The following is a 16,631-nucleotide window of genomic DNA, read 5'->3' as shown; positions in this document are numbered from 1 at the left end:
TGCCAATAAAATGAATAATCTAGAACAAATGGACATGTTCCTAGAAATGTACAAGCTCTCAAGACTGACCAGAATGAAATAGAAAATAGAAACAGACTGATTACCAGAAATGAAATTGAATCAATAATCAAAAACTCTCAACTAACAAACATCTAGACCAGATGGCTTCACAGGTGAATTCTACCAAACATTTATAAAAGAGTTAGCACCTGTCATTCTCAAACTATTGCCAAAAATTACAGAGGAATGAATGCTTCCAAACTCATTCTACAAGACAAGAATAACTCTGATACCAAAACCAAACAGAAATATATATATTAAAAAAAAAAATTACAGGCCATTATCACTGATGAACACACATGCAAAAATCCTCAACAAAATAATAGCAAACCAAATATAACAATACATTAAAAGAATCACACACCATGATCAAGTGGAAATTTATTCCAGAGATGGCTAAATATCCACAAATCAATTAATGTGATATACCACATTAACAAAGTGAAGAATAAAAATCATATGATAATCTCAACAGATGCAGAAAAACCTTTTGACATAATTCAGCATCCATTTGTGATTAAAAACTCTCCACAAAGTGGGTATACAGGGGACATACTTCAACATAATAAAACCATTTATGACAAACCCACAGCTAATGGCATACTCAACAGTGAAAATTGAAAGGACTTTCTATAAGATCAGGAAGAAGGTAAGAAAGCCTTCTCTCGTCACTTTTTTCAGATGTCCCAGCCACAGTCAAGAAGAAGAAAAAATAAAAGGAATCCAAATCTGAAAGAAAGAAGTAAAATGGTCACCGTTTGCAGATGATATGGTACTATACACTGAAAATCCTAAAGATGCCCCTGAAAAAGCACTGCTGCTGCTGCTAAGTCGCTTCAGTCGTGTCCGACTCTGTGCGACCCCATAGACGGCAGCCCACGAGGCTCCCCCATCCCTGGGATTCTCCAGGCAAGAACACTGGAGTGGGTTGCCATTTCCTTCTCCAATACATGAAAGTGAAAAGTGAAAGTGAAGACGCTCAGTCTATCCGACTCTTAGTGACCCCATGGACTGCAGCCTACCAGGCTCCTCTGTCCGTGAGATTTTCCAGGCAAGAGTACTGGAGTGGGGTGCCATTGCCTTCTCCGGAAAAAGCACTAGAGTTCATCAATTCATAAAGTTACAGGATACAAATTTAATATATAGAAACACATAAAAATAAAATAAAAAATGAGACTTTTTTTAAATCCCACTTGCCATCACATTAAAAAAAAATACCTAGGGAATAAATTTAACTATGGAGATAAAACACCTGTACTCAGAAAACTATAAAACACTGTGAAAGAAATGGAAGATGATACAAACTGATGCAAAGATATACCATGTTGATGGATGGGAAGAATTAGTATTGTTAAAATGACCACACTACCCAAGACAATCTACAGATTCAATGCAATCCCTATCAAACTACCAGTGGTACACTTCACAGAAATAAGTAATTTTAAGATTTTTATGGAAACACAAAAGACATTGAAAAGCCAAAACAATATTGAAAAAAATAACAGTTGGAGGAATCTTTCTTCCTGACTTCCTACAAAATCATCAAAACAGTATGGTACTGACCACAAAATAGACAGGCAGAACAATGAATAGAGAATAGAGAGCCCAGAAATAAACTCACACATTTATGGTTGGTCAATCTATGACAAGGAGGCAAGAATACACAATGAGGAAAATAGTCTTTTTAATAAGTGGTGCTGGAAAAACTGGATAACTACATATAAAAGAATAAAATTAGAACATTTTCTCACATCATATTTAAAAATAAACTCAGAATGGATTAAAGACCTAGATGTACAATTGGAAACCATAAAACTTCCAAAAGAAAACAGAGAATAATCTTTGACATAAATCAAAGCAATATTTTTGTATCTGTTGCCTAAGGCAAATAGGACCTAATTTGAGGTCGACCTTCATGCCACGTGCAGAAGAGATGAAACCCCATTTTATTTTATAAACCCCATCCTATTCCAAGCACGGCCTATGAGCCTCATCTCTGCTGCTGACCTGTTCAGAGAAGCCACAATATTCACTGCTTAAAGTCATAAACTGTGTTTTGAACCCAGTAGTAATTAAGCCCCATATACACTGACATTTCATACATCAAAAAAAATTAATACATAATTCAGCCACTATCCCTATTTTCCTCAAAGAGGGCAAATTTAAATTCAAGTGATCAAGGGAAAAAAAAATTCACAAAAAGAGAAGGTACACCTGCAATGAGGGAGACCTGGGTTCAATCCCTGGGTTGGGAAGATCTTCTAGAGAAGGGAAGGGCTACCCACTACAGTATTTTGGCCTGGAGAATTCCACAGGGTCACAAAGTGTCGGACACGACTGAGCGACTTTCACTTCACTAAGTAGTACAACAGTCACAAGTCACAAATCCACCGGGAACTCTGAGAGAAGGATGTGGTTTACTGATCTGGAATCAGATTTAGCACGCTCACAGGTAGCAGGAAACTAAGCCACCATGTCTGATGATAAAATATTTCTGCCTAAAAGAAAAAGTTTTATTATTTATTATTAAACAACTACTTTCTACCCTCCCGGAATATCAGGGTATACACAGTGCCTAGGTCAAGGTTCTTCCCTCCAAACAACTGTCTTCCACCACCCAGAGTTTCTGGGCTCCAAGTCATGGCTTGAAATTCATCTCAACAGAATCCATGGACTGATTGACATACATCACTCTCTAATCCTCCGACACAATGGCTGAATCTTCTCTGAGCCAGAACATTTTTATTTCAAAGTTAGCTGTTTCTTCCTGTGTAATAGTCCATGTAGCCTATCTTCAAATGTAAAGTGACTGAGGGCAAGACATCCTGGTTGTTAAGGCAAATTCTAGCACTGCTCTCTATTTTCCAACTGAACTGACACAGTTTTGCTCATGGACATGAAAATGATGCAATAAAATTGATACTGTGCAAAACATGTTTTATTGTGGTCAGATTCCTCAATAACAAAAATAAAGCCCCAAGTTTCTGGTGCCATGTAACATGGGCAAAACTGTGTGCATTCATGCCATAATGCTATTAATTCTTTACCTTTTATAAAAGAACAATGGATTAGTTTTAAAAGTAAGCAAGATGATAGTACTCAAATAATACAAATCAGAAATGGATAAATTATTAATCCTATTAGTTATAAAGTTTATAATATTTAATCAAGCATAAGACATATTGAGATTCAGTGAATAACACAGTATTAAGATTTCTGCAACTTTGAAATGATGGCTGCCTTTTCTTTAAATTTTCAATGAATGTGTAATGTATAACAAATACATTTTTGTATATAATTTAAAAAGAAAATTTGTGCCAAATGTACATATAAAGCAATGTTTAATGAGGAAATGATTAAATAGCTAAATGGAAATGATTAAATAGCTAATATTTAAATAGCTTAAACACAGTAAGTAGTTCCCAAAGACTTCTGATAAAAATTAAAATGGGGCTTCTCTCATAGCTCAGTTAGTAAAGAATCTGCCTGCAATGCAGGAGACCTGGGTTCAATCTCTGGAGAAGGAAACGGCAACCCACTCCAGTATTCTTGCCTGGAGAATCCCATGGACAGAGGAGTCTGGCAGGCCCCAACTCTTGGGGTCCCAAGAGCTGGATATGACTTAGCAACTAAACCACCACAACCACCACCAAAGCAGATGCAGATAATTGCAATCCTGTGTACCTCAAGTATCTATAAAAACCCATTTGACTATACATTCCAAATAGTCATGAGAGGCAATGTGCAGTGTCAACAAGTGCATGGTTAGACCAGTCAGACAAATTCTTAAGTAGTTAAAATGAAGCTGCATATTCAAAGCTGTGTAGTAGACTCTGTGGTATACCCACTCCAAAACAAGAACATGTTTGGTTTTTTTTAATTGAATTGTTGTCCTACCCCTCACATAGACTAATAAAAACTTATGTTCTAAGTAGTATTTAATATAACCTAATACTCAACAAATATTTCCCCTCACACATTTTTAGCACATGGGTTTCAAGTGTACTGATTACTACAAAAGCAACCTCATATTTAATTCAAGTAACTGATGAAAGGAATTTAGTCAGAAGCATAAAATAAGTTATTTGTAATTTAAATTAACATTTGAAATTATATTTTAAAACCTAATACAATCCTGAACCCATAAAAATGAATTATTTTGTTGACGCAAAATTCTCTCTAATATATGCACTAATGTGCAGAGTACTTGGGCTTCCCAGGTTGGCACTAGAGTGAAGAACCTGCTTGCCAATACAAGAGTCATTAGAGATGTGGGTTCAGTCTCTGGGTTGGGAAGATCCCCTGGAGGAGGGCATGGCAACCCACTCCAGTATTCTTGCCTGGGAAATCCCACGAACAGAGGAGCCTGACAGGCTATAGTCCACGGGGTCGCAAAGAGTCGGACATGACTGAGCAACTAAGCACACATGCACACATGTAGGGCTACCAGAGGGACCAGTTTCTGAAGAGCATTCATTCTACTGTTTCTTCAGTATCCAAAGAATAGTAAGAGAGGTCAGTGAGCAGACCTCCCAAGACTTGTGTAAGACATATCAATAAAGGGGTGTGTTTGTGTTCGGTACTAATATAAGTTAAGCATCTCCATTGAACAACCAGTTACTGTAGAGGCAGAAGGAAAGTTGAGAGAAAATGAGACAATTTTGGGGAATGTGAATCCAACAGACATTGTAAAATATCTGTTTTATTCCCATCATAAAATTCTGGCAAATTGCTGACCCAAATCAAGCTGTCAAGATTATAGATCCTGTCTGAGAATTTTTAAATCCCTATATGATTTCTTCTCTGAAATTATATTCATCAACATAAATTAACCAGAAACTTGCTCTTTTTTTTTGGTTTCTGACATAGTGAAATTGTGATTACACAAACATTTTAATGAAAACAGGGAAATGCAAAACTATTCCATAACTAGTATAAGAAGCTATATGCTTAGTCTTAGTGTGGAAATTAATTAGTATGGAAAACATTAGTATGGAAATTAATGTAGCATATGTAAACAAGGTATTTAATTTTACTTAAGTGTTTTATTTTGACAATAGCTCATGCTGACTTTTTATTTATGACACGTCAATAATGCAGGTTTATCTTTATATATATTTACATGTAAAATATACTCAAAAAATGTCCCCCCATACAAAATGACACCTATATCAAGTATATCTGATTTAAAAGAAATCACAAAAATAAAAATTATGTGAGGACAGTGGCATTCTGGGAATTTTTTTCATTCTTTTATAACACAGTTATTTGCTTTTGAAATTCAAATACATTTATTTTGGCTTAGTTATACATATAGAACCACTTCATCATTTAGATATATAAATAAAATTAAAAGAATATGATTTATAAGTAAAATTATTATGTAGTCTTAAAATTAATATATATATATAATCCACATACCTGAGCCAACCTCTTTTTCCTCTTCTTCAATGTTGTTTTTGATACTATCATACTCCTCATCAATGGTTTGGTTACCACGCATCTGAGATAAAATTCTACGGGCCTTTTGAGTCTGTCCTTTCTGAATAAGCCATCGAGGGCTTTCAGGTAAAAAGAGAAAGCCAAAAAACTGTATAACTGCTGGAATTGCTGCAAGTCCCAGCATGTACCTGCAATAAGAAATCAATATATTGCTGTAAAATGTGGTCTTATAAATGCTGAGTATGAATAAAAGGTTTGCATTTACCACATTGGAATAACATATAATGGTAAAAATTAGAAAGATTTTCTTTTCATCATATATATATATATGTCTGTCATCAGAAATAATGACATTCTTATACTGTAGCAGGAAATTGAAAAATGAGAAAATCTGATTCTTTCTCTCTCCCACAAATTACAATGAAAAGGAATGGACAAAAGTCATATTCATTAAGGCTATGCATTCTGAACCAAACACAACATGCAGAACACCATAATCACCATTCCTATCTAATACTACTATAATTTTGCAATTTACAATATAAACATGGGGTTAAGACAAAGTTCTCTAATATCTGGTTAAAAGATATACTGTTCATTAAAATATATGCTCAGATTTCTTTACAGTTATTTCTTTTCTGTAAATAACCAGTTATGATTTCATTTTGCCATCAAGCAACATATATTTTCAGGCAAAAAGCACTTTGTTTTTTAAAAAAGACAAGGAGATGGGGAAGGACAGAGAGTTAGGAAAGCATATAGCAGCTGATAGCAGAAAAAATATAGTCAGATGCAAATAATGATTATTAAAATGTTTAGGAATGTGAAAAAGCTACTTATGTTGTTTCATTTGTCCTTTTTTTCAGACATCTGTTCTTATTTTAATTGTAGGATAATTACAATATTGTGATGGTTTTTGCCATACATCAACATAAGTGTCTATTCTTAATGACTGGCAAAACTCTAAATAGCAAATAAGCACACCACTTTAAATCCACCAGAGAAATAACAAAAATATAAATATGAATATATCAATATCAAGATCTCTTCAAATTGTTCTGACCACTGGACTAATGTCCTAACATCTCCAGGCCTCAATCCTTTTAAACTTAGTTATGCTACATAAACTTCAAGGCCTCTTTAAACTGATGGCTTCTATGAATCTAGAAGAGTTGGACACGACTGAGCAACTTAAAAAAAAAAAAAAAAACAATCTAGGACACTTGGATGTTTCCTACTGATCCAGGTTTCCAGAATATTTTCCATGGTAGATATATGGTGGCAGAGCTCAGAAGGCCAGTCCTAATTACATAATAACCCATAAATTAATGAGAATCCACCTGACTCAATACACTTTTCAAAGCTACTCTAACTTTTCAGTTCAGTTCAATCGCTCAGTCATGTCTGAATCTTTGTGACCCCATGGACTGAAGCGCGCCAGGCTTCCCTGTCCATCATCAACTCCTGGAGCTTGCTCAAACTCATGTCCATCAAGTTGGTGATACCATCCAACCATCTCAACCTTGGTCATCCCCTTCTCCTCCTGTCTTCAGTCTTTCCCAGCATCAGGGTCTTTTCCAATGAGTCAGTTCTTCACACTGGGTGTTAAGCTATACTAAACCAAAAGTACAGCAATCCTGAAGACTCCAAACACATATCTTGTGCACAAGTCTATTATTTTCCAGGCAATTTCATTTTAATTCCAAAAAGAGTAGAAAAGCAAAATACAACTGCTACATGAGTGTTCAGAGTATCTCTTATGACAAATTGTAGCAACAAATACACTCAGAAAAATTAACTAAGATATAGAAAGTAAAGTGTTTATGAAAGACTGACTAAATAAATCACTTAATAAAGATCTTATTAGACATGTTTCATACTTTAATCCATTAATTTTGAAAATTACACCAATACTGAATCATTCCTTCCTCAGCTCACCTACAAAACATTTTTAACCTCAATTTATGTCATTATACCTTATATTATAATAAATAATTTACCTATTTCACTTGATTGCATATTTAACCATGTATTCAGCAAAGGACCTTATAAACTATCTTGCACAGTGGGCATTTAGTAAATGTTTTGTGAAATGATACAAAGCAGCTATACAATATTAACAGTCTATAAAAACTAAACAGAAAATAACTGTTTCACATTTCTATAATAACATTTTATGCAAAACCCTACTGGGTCATTTAGGTCTGCAAGGTTACTTACAGAGTAATTCTTTCCAAGAAACTACATTTTTGTAATTCAAGATATAACCAAACCTTTTCTTCTGAAGAAGACTCATTTGATGAGAACTTAAAAGATTAGCTCACACAAATGTATATTTCTGGCCTCTTTCCTTTACGATGTTAATTTGTATAACCCAATCTGTTACTTAAATGTATCCTGTAAATGAATGAAATTTCTATTCAGTTGTGTTTTCTCTTTAAAAATTTAAGAGAAAAGATTATCCTACACTCCCAATTACTTAAAAGAAAAGCAATAAAAAGATGACTTCAAGAGCTTACTGATTGGAAGACCCTGATGCTGGGAAAGATTGAAAGCAAGATGAGAAGAGGGCAACAAAGGATGAGATGGTCAGACGGCATCACTGACTCAATGGACACGAGTTTGAGCAAACTCAAGGAAAGAGTGAAGGACAGGGAAGCCTGGCATGCTGCAGCTAATGGGGTCACAAAGAATCAGACACAAGTTGGCAACTGAACAACAACAAATAAAGTAGAAACCAAATATATTGAATTAGGAAATAAATAAGAAAAGTACTAAAGATGAAACCCTTTATGTTCTTTTCTTTATACCTTTCTCGATCTTTTATTCTGTTCTCCAAACCCCCTTTAGTGATGAATGAAGATTAAAGGGATACACTAAATACTTCAAAGAAGCACTGAAATGAATAAAGAAACTGAATCATTTTTAGACCCAAAGATGCTCACGTAATACTTTGCACTATTGTAGGCTTCCCTGGTACACTTCATTATGCACTATTTAATCCCAGAACATAAACTTTTTTAAAAATTAAAAGAAAAAAGAAGAGGAGAAAAGGGAAAAGAAAAACACAAACATACATATTAGCTTGTTTTCTAAGCCAGCTGTAGGAGACAGAATACTTCAGCCCTCCAGTCTTCTGAAATTTCCAAATACAAAGAGTCTAGATCTGACATTTACAATTCAATGACTTAATACCAGGATAAGAAAAAGAAACTCACATTCTACTGCCAAATTTTAAGGAAATTAAAGCCTATTTTCAGAGACTGGTCAAGATAAACACGTTTTATACATTTACATCCTAAGATTTCTCTTTTAAAAGTAAAACAAAGAAGCTTATTTTCAGTTCAGTTGCTCAGTCATGTCCGACTCTTTGTGATCCCATGGAATGCAGCACAGTGAGCTCCCCTGTCCATCACCAACACCCAGAGCTTGCTCAAACTCATGTCCATCAAGTTGGTGATGACATAAAACCCATCTCATCCTCTGTCATCCCCTTCTCCTCCTGCCTTGACTCTTTCGCAGCCTCAGGGTCTTTCCCAACGACTCAGTTCTTCACATCAGGTGGCCAAAGTATTGGAGCTTCAGCTTCAGCATCAGTCTTTCCAATGAATATTCAGGACTGATTTCCTTTAGCATTGAATGGTTTTATCTCCTTGCAGTCCAAGAAACTCTCAAGAGTCTTCTTCAACACCACATTTCAAAAGCATTAATTCTTCAGCACTCAGCTTTCTTTACGGTCCAACTCCCACATCCATACATGACTACTAGAAAAACCATTACTTTGGACCTTTGTCAGCAAAGTAATGTCTCTGCTTTTCAATATGCTGTCCAGGTTGGTCATAGCTTTTCTTTCAAGGAGCAAGCGTCTTTTAATTTCATGGCTGCAGTCACCATCTGCAGTGATTTTGGAGCCCAAGAACATAAAATCGGTCACTGTTTCCATTGTTTCCCCATCTATTTGCATCTATTTCCTCATCTTTGCATCCATGATGGGACCAGATGCCATGATCTTCATTTTTTGAATGTTGAGTTTTAAGCCAGCTTTTTCACTCTCTTCTTTCACTTTCATCAAGAGGCTCTTTAGTTCTTCACGTTCTACCATAAGAGCGGCATCATCTGCATATCTGAGGTTATTGATATCTCTCCCAGCAATCTGATTCCAGCTTGTGATTCATCCAGCCCAGCATTTCGCACGATGTACTCTGCATATAAGTTAAATAAGCAGGGTGACAATATACAGCCTTGACATATTCCTTTCCCAATTTGGAACCAGTCTATTGTTCCATGCCCAGTTCTAACTGTTGCTTCTTGACCTGCATACAATCTAGGCTAGTTAAAGCACTGCTATAGATTCACCAAGAGTCCTCTAAATCCAAGGAAACCAGATGAATGACAAGAGTACACTGATAAACCAGGCAGGCAATTCCCAAACAAACAAGTATCCCCCTGACATGGGATATTTCCTTATTATAAGTCAAATCAAGAGTTCTAAACCCTGGCTACACATTAGAATCACCCAAGAGGCTTTTAAAACGTACCAGCATCCAGGTCCCAACCACCCCAGAGATTCAGACTAATTGGTCTGGGCTTTAAGACCAGGGAATTCTATTTTCTTAAAAGTTCCCAAGGTGGTACTAATGTGCCTTCATGGCCGAAAACCACTGATCTAAGTGTTTTAAAAACCCAGAGGGTGAAAGTGAACAATAAGCACTCAAGGTCCACATTTTAAGCAAATGCCATTTACATTCTAGAGGCCAGACAGCACATCAAGCTGAAAGAATGGGAAAGGAGGTTGACTCAAGAAAATGTGCCAAGCCTTCATGAATCCTAAAATCTTTAGCATTCTCTTTAGTAACAAGATCACTCATAGAAAGATACCTTTTAAAACTTTCTAAACTGAAGTTAACAAATGAGCTATTTTCTGGTACAACTACCAGTACCAGGACCTGCACACTAGACAACTAAGACAGGAACCTCCAATACTAAGCAATACTTTCAAATTGTGTGTTTGGACCAACTATCAACAAGGGAGACAAGCCTGGTTTCATCTCAGATTAAGCCTTCCCAGTGTCAGGAACTGAAACTGTAAACCAAACATCGTTCATTCCTAGGTGTCAACCTTCTACACTAAGGCTGAGCAGACCTGCTAAGCTGCTGCTATCAGATGGCCTGTTCCTCACACAGAACCAAACAAGTCCTTCACTGAACTGAATATTTACAATCAATCTTGTCTTAAAGGAATCACATTGCTCTCACCTATGAAATGAAAGACAAGCATCCTCGAACAGATGAACATTTAAGACACAGTATTTTGCAGTTCATAACTGCCCTTCTCTGAACTGATGACAAAATGGTTATCTGATAACACAGTTAACAGATGAACCTATTATTTATCTCTAGTAGTTCCACAGTGATGTTAATTATGTTCCAAATTCATGAAAATCTACTTGAAGGTATAAACTCAGCTTGGACATATGATCATTTCACAGTAACAGCAAAAGTAATAGCTGACACATAGCACTAGCACCAGTTACTGTGTGCCAACCACTGCTCAAAGGAATTAACATATCTTAACTTATTTATCTCAAAACAACCGTAGGACATAGGCATCATTATTATTACCATTTTAAAGACACGGAAACAAGGCACAAAGAAGATATAGAACTAGCATGCACTAGAATTAGGATTAAAACCCAGGCTCCCTATAATAAATGTTTCTTCTAAGTTAAGCTACAATAAATGTTTAACAATTACTTGATAAAATTCATAAAAGGGGGAATACATTCATATTAGTCTCATATTTAAATACTTTGAAGGATCGCTTCAGAAGTTAGTTGTTTACACATCTCTCAGTGTTGTTAACACATCTCAGTAAAGCCCTGCAGCAACAAAAGCAGAAAGAGCCTCTGAGTGCTGTCCTCCCCGTCTTGCCAAACGTAGCACAGCATTGGGCTCGGCACCCACTGGGCTAGGGATCTGCAAACTGGACTTAACAACACTGACCCACTAGTGGCAAACCAAATATCCTTTTATCTTCTCAACACCAGAGTCTTTCTATGAGAACAGCTGACTATTAAAATATAATTTGTAAGGGTAAACTTCTACTGTTGACCATGCCAAACTGAATTTTGATTTCATTTTTCTTTAATCTATACAGGTAAACTTTTCATACAGGAAAAACTAGACAGTAAGACAACAGATACTTTAAAAGATGATTGGAGCAACAAAATTTTGACTTGAGAGTTGATCCTTTTAAAATGTTTTATATGACAAACTGGGCTGGGCTGTGCTAAGTCGTTTCAGTTGTGTCTGACTCTTTGTGACCCCATGGACTGTAGCCTGCCAAGCTCCTATGTTCATGGAATTTTCCAGGCAAGAATACTGGAGTGGATTGCCATTTTCTCCTCCAGGGGATCTTCCCGACCCAGGAATCGAAACTGCGTCTCTTACATTGCCTGCATGGCACACAAGTTCTTTACCACTAGTGCCACCTGGGAAGTCCCTTTATATGACATACGATTTATGGCTTTAATTGTAAGTCAAGCTATAACAGAAAGACTATCACAGCTAGGGGAATTGTATTATAAAGTGTTATATTTAAATGGGATGACCCAGAGGGAGGGTATGGGGAGAGAGGAGGGAGGAGGGTTCAGGATGGGGAACACAGGTATACCAGGCGGATTCATTTCGATATTTGGCAAAACTAATACAATATTGTTAAGTTTAAAAATAAAATTAAAATAAAAAATAAAAATAAAAAAATAAAACAAACTGTATAAAATTATTTTTGTTTGCTCTTGAGGTGCTGGATTCTACTAACAGAAGACATTTTCATGTGGAAAAGCACAGTAAAGATTTTTTTGGACACTGCAGTCATTTAACCAATTATCCTCCTAATGAGCCATGAGAGCATTAAGGTGCAGCTCAATAATTACTTCCTTACCTGTCTCTAGACCTCAGGTTGTTAAAAATTTACATTTTTTAAGCCAAATCATCACATTTTTCTAGTCATAGAGAATCTTGATATTTTTCAAAACACAATCTCTGAAACTGTCTTGGGTACAGGGAGGGTTTTTAGCAATATCCTCTAATAATATAGAATACTGTCTTATAATAAATGGGAAAAAATGTATTTGTTATTGTAACAGTTTTACCTCCATTCTTTATCTTCTAGTTTGCATTTATATCTATTTTCTATTCATTTAGAAATAAGAATATTATGTTAACCCATTTCTAAGAACACAAATATATTAGAGGAATACTGTATCATAAATACTAAGATGCTGTGCATTATTCTTTAAAACTTTACAATTTCAAACTGGCATCCTTTCACATGTAATTATGATTTAAACTTTAAATCTTTTTTTTTCCTGAAAGTTTCACTGAATATCGTAGAACGAGTCAGCAGTTAGAATCAGTAAATTCTTTGAAAATGTTACTTTATGAAGGTTTATGTTACTTTATGCTTACTTAGAATGCTAAGGCTGAACTTCAAACATTTGAATGTAAGTTAAGTGCCAAACTCTAAGAAGTTGAGCATCATGAACAAACTTAATTAGAGTGCTGCTGCTGCTGCTGCTGCTAAGTCACTTCAGTCGTGTCCAACTCTGTGCGACCCCAGAGACAGCAGCCCACCAGGCTCCCCTGTCCCTGGGATTCTCCAGGCAAGAACACTGGAGTGGGTTGCCATTTCCTTCTCCAATGCATGAAAGTGAAAAGTGAAAGTGAAGTCGCTCAGTCGTGTCCAACTCTTAGTGACCCCATGGACTGCAGCCCACCAGGCTCCTCTGTCCATGGCATTTTCCAGGCAAGAGTACTGGAGTGGGATGCCATTGCCTTCTCCATAATTAGAGTGGCAGTATTGTGTAAATCCAAAAACATCTCCCCAAGCAGCAACTTTCCAATATATTGATCATTATACTCTATACAGACTGGTAAGAATTTCCCCTTAAAAAGGCATAAGCCAATCCATTCAAACCACATCCAAAAACACAGTCCTTCAGCCCTATATCTAGAGCTACTCTTGATGTTCAAGAGTCCTATGGATTTGGAGTTTTTTCATATATTTCTCATACTCTTTAAGTAATAATACATGAGTAATACATTTACTCCAAAATCTCTATTCTTGGATTTACAAAAGAAACAGCCACATTTAAATATTAATAATAAAATATTTACTCAATAGTCATCAAACATAAGTTATGATTTATATATGTCTTACTTAATGAAAAAGTTTTAAATACAAGAACACAGTACTGAATTTTACTATCTGCTACAGTTATAACAACTTACTTCATAATATATTTTTAAAGTTTTGTTCATCACTCAGAAGAACTTAAAATAAGAATTATACTGCCTTAAAAAGGCTGCAAATGAACTTATCTACAAAACTAAAATAGAGTAACAGACATAGGTAATAAATTTATGGCTTCCAGCAGGTAAGGGGGGGAGGAATAAATTGGGAGACTGAAATTGACACATATACACTACCATACATAAAATAGATAACTAATAAGGACCTAGGACAGGGATCTCTATTCAATATTCTATAACAGTCTATATGGGTAAAGAATCTAAAAAAGAATACATACATGCACTTGTATAAACGATTCACTTTCAAGTTTATCTGAAACTAATACAACATTGTAAATCTACTATATCTCAATAAAAAAATTATTTAAAGAAATAAAACACTGCCTAATTAAGACCTCAGGCTAAGAAGTTAATTTTCTTCTGCCATTAAGGGCTATATTCTGTATTCATTAATGATGATTCATATTATCAATGACTAATACACTTGAAAATTTGATGGGAGACAGAACAACAAGAGACACACAGCTGGGGGTAAATAATACAAAAAAATTAATGTGTCAAGTTGTATTCTCTCTAGTAAAAAAAAAAAAAAGATACATCAGCAGCAAATGAGCAATTTTTGTGTTACTTAGTAAATGAGTCTATGTTAAAAAAAATCAGCCATAGGTATAAACATAGACATAAGCCAAAGCAAATATTAACTTTATCTAGAATTTAGGGAAAACTACTCTGAAAGAAATCTGAGGTCAATACACAAGGCAAGTGGCTTCAATTCAGTGCAGTTGTTCAGTCGTGTACAACTCTTTGAGACCCCATGGACTGCACCACTCCAGGCCTCACTGTCCATCACCAACTCCTGGAGCTTTCTCAAACTCATGTCTATTGAGTCAGTGATACCACCCAACCATCTCATGGTCTGTTGTTCCCTTCTCCTCCTGCCTTCAATCTTTTCCAGCATCTGGGTCTTTTCCAATGAGTCAGTTCTTCTCATTAGGTGGCCAAAGTACTAGAGCTTCAGCATCAGTCCTTCCAATGAATATTCAGGACTGATTTCCTTTAGGATTGACTGGTTTGATCTCTTTGCTGTCCAAGGGACTCTCAAGAGTCTTCTCCAATACCACAGTTCAAAAGCATCAATTCTTCAGCACTCAGCTTTCCTTATGGTCCAACTCTCACATCCATACATGACTACCGGAAAAACCATAGCTTTACCTAGATGGACCTTTGTCAGCAAAGTAATATTTCTGCTTTTTAATATGCTGTCTAGGTCAGTCATAGCTTTTCTTCCAAGGAAGAAAATTTTATGGCTGCAATCACCATCTGCAGTGATTTTGGAGCCCAAGAAAATAAAGTCTTTTATTTTCTGTCACTGTTTCCATTGTTTCCCCATCTATTTGCATGAAGTGATGGGACCAGATGCCATGATCTTAGTTCTTTGAATGTTGAATTTTAAGCCAGCTTTTTTACTCTCCTCTTTCACTTTCATCAAGAGGCTCTTCAGCTCCTCTTCACTTTCTGCCATATGGGTGGTGTCATCTGCATATCTGAGGTTACTGACATTTCTCCTGGCAATCTTGATTCCAGCTTGTCCTTCATCCAGCCCAGCATTTTTCAAGGCACTTAGCTTGGCTGAGGATATTTAGTGTTGTAGTCACAGTAGGATCAGCAAGATACACTAGCTTTGATAGAATGAGATCAGATGCTACTTAAATAAAAGAATGTGGTATTTGGCAGAGATATTAGATAGTTTTAAACAACATGGCAATATGCATCAAGACTTGTACAAAATTCACAGTAACAGTGCAGAAAATAATGTGCACACAGCCATACCTATATATATATATATATATATATATATATATATATACCCTCTTTTTTCAAACGCTGAATATCTTCTATATGCAAAGCTCTACATTTGAGATTATGGAGATACACAAATGATCAAGAGACATGTCCTTGCTTCAAGGAATTTATACCTAGTAATTGTGGAATGGAATAGTATTATATAATTGCTATGACTGAGATTTAGTCACAGTGTAACAGTAAGGAGAAAAATTATTTCAACGGAGGATAATTGAAAAAGTGTCATGGTAAAAACAACATTTAAATTACGACTGACCATTGCAGAAAAGGAATATAAAGCAAGGAGCCAATATAAGATTCAAATTGAGACTTCCCTGGTGGCTCAGTGGATCAGATCAGTTCAGTCGCTCAGTCATGTCCGACTCTTTGTGACCCCATGAATAGCAGCACGCCAGGCCTCCCTGTCTATCACCAACTCCCGGAGTTCACTCAGACTCACGCCCATCGAGTCAGTGATGCCATCCAGCCATCTCATCCTCTGTCGTCCCCTTCTCCTCTTGCCCCCAATCCTTCCCAGCATCAGAGTCTTTTCCAATGAGTCAACTCTTCGCATGAGGTGGCCAAAGTACTGGAGTTTCAGCTTTAGCATCATTCCTTCCAAAGAAACCCCAGGGCTGATCTCCTTAAGAATGGACTGGTTGGATCTCCTTGCAATCCAAGGGACTCTCAAGAGTCTTCTCCAACACCACAGTTCAAAAGCATCAATTCTTCAGTGCTCAGCCTTCTTCACAGTCCAACTCTCACATCCATACATGACCACTGGAAAAACCATAGCCTTGATTAGACGAACCTTTGTTGGCAAAGTAATGTCTCTGCTTTTGAATATTCTATCTAGGTTGGTCATAACTTTCCTTCCAAGGAGTAAGCGTCTTTTAATTTCATGGCTGCAGTCAACATCTGCAGTGATTTTGGAGCCCCCAAAAAGAAAGTCTGACACTGTTTCCACTGTTTCC

General features: G+C 36.2%; 1 protein-coding gene across 1 annotated transcript in view; it reads right to left on the bottom strand.

Annotated features, from left to right (window-relative positions):
- SLC2A13 (solute carrier family 2 member 13) overlaps positions 1 to 16,631 on the bottom strand; it is a 526,379-nt gene that overhangs the window by 395,499 nt on the left and 114,249 nt on the right. The window contains exon 3 of the mRNA XM_019960789.2: positions 5,482 to 5,690. Within this exon, the coding sequence (XP_019816348.2) occupies positions 5,482 to 5,690 (209 nt within the window). The remainder of the gene's footprint in view (positions 1 to 5,481; positions 5,691 to 16,631) is intronic.

The sequence above is a fragment of the Bos indicus genome, chromosome 5, assembly GCF_029378745.1.
Source record: "Bos indicus isolate NIAB-ARS_2022 breed Sahiwal x Tharparkar chromosome 5, NIAB-ARS_B.indTharparkar_mat_pri_1.0, whole genome shotgun sequence".
Classification (NCBI taxonomy): Eukaryota; Metazoa; Chordata; class Mammalia; order Artiodactyla; family Bovidae; genus Bos; species Bos indicus.
The sequence above is the reverse complement of the archived record's forward strand: the minus strand, read 5'-3'. Positions and strand labels throughout refer to the sequence as shown.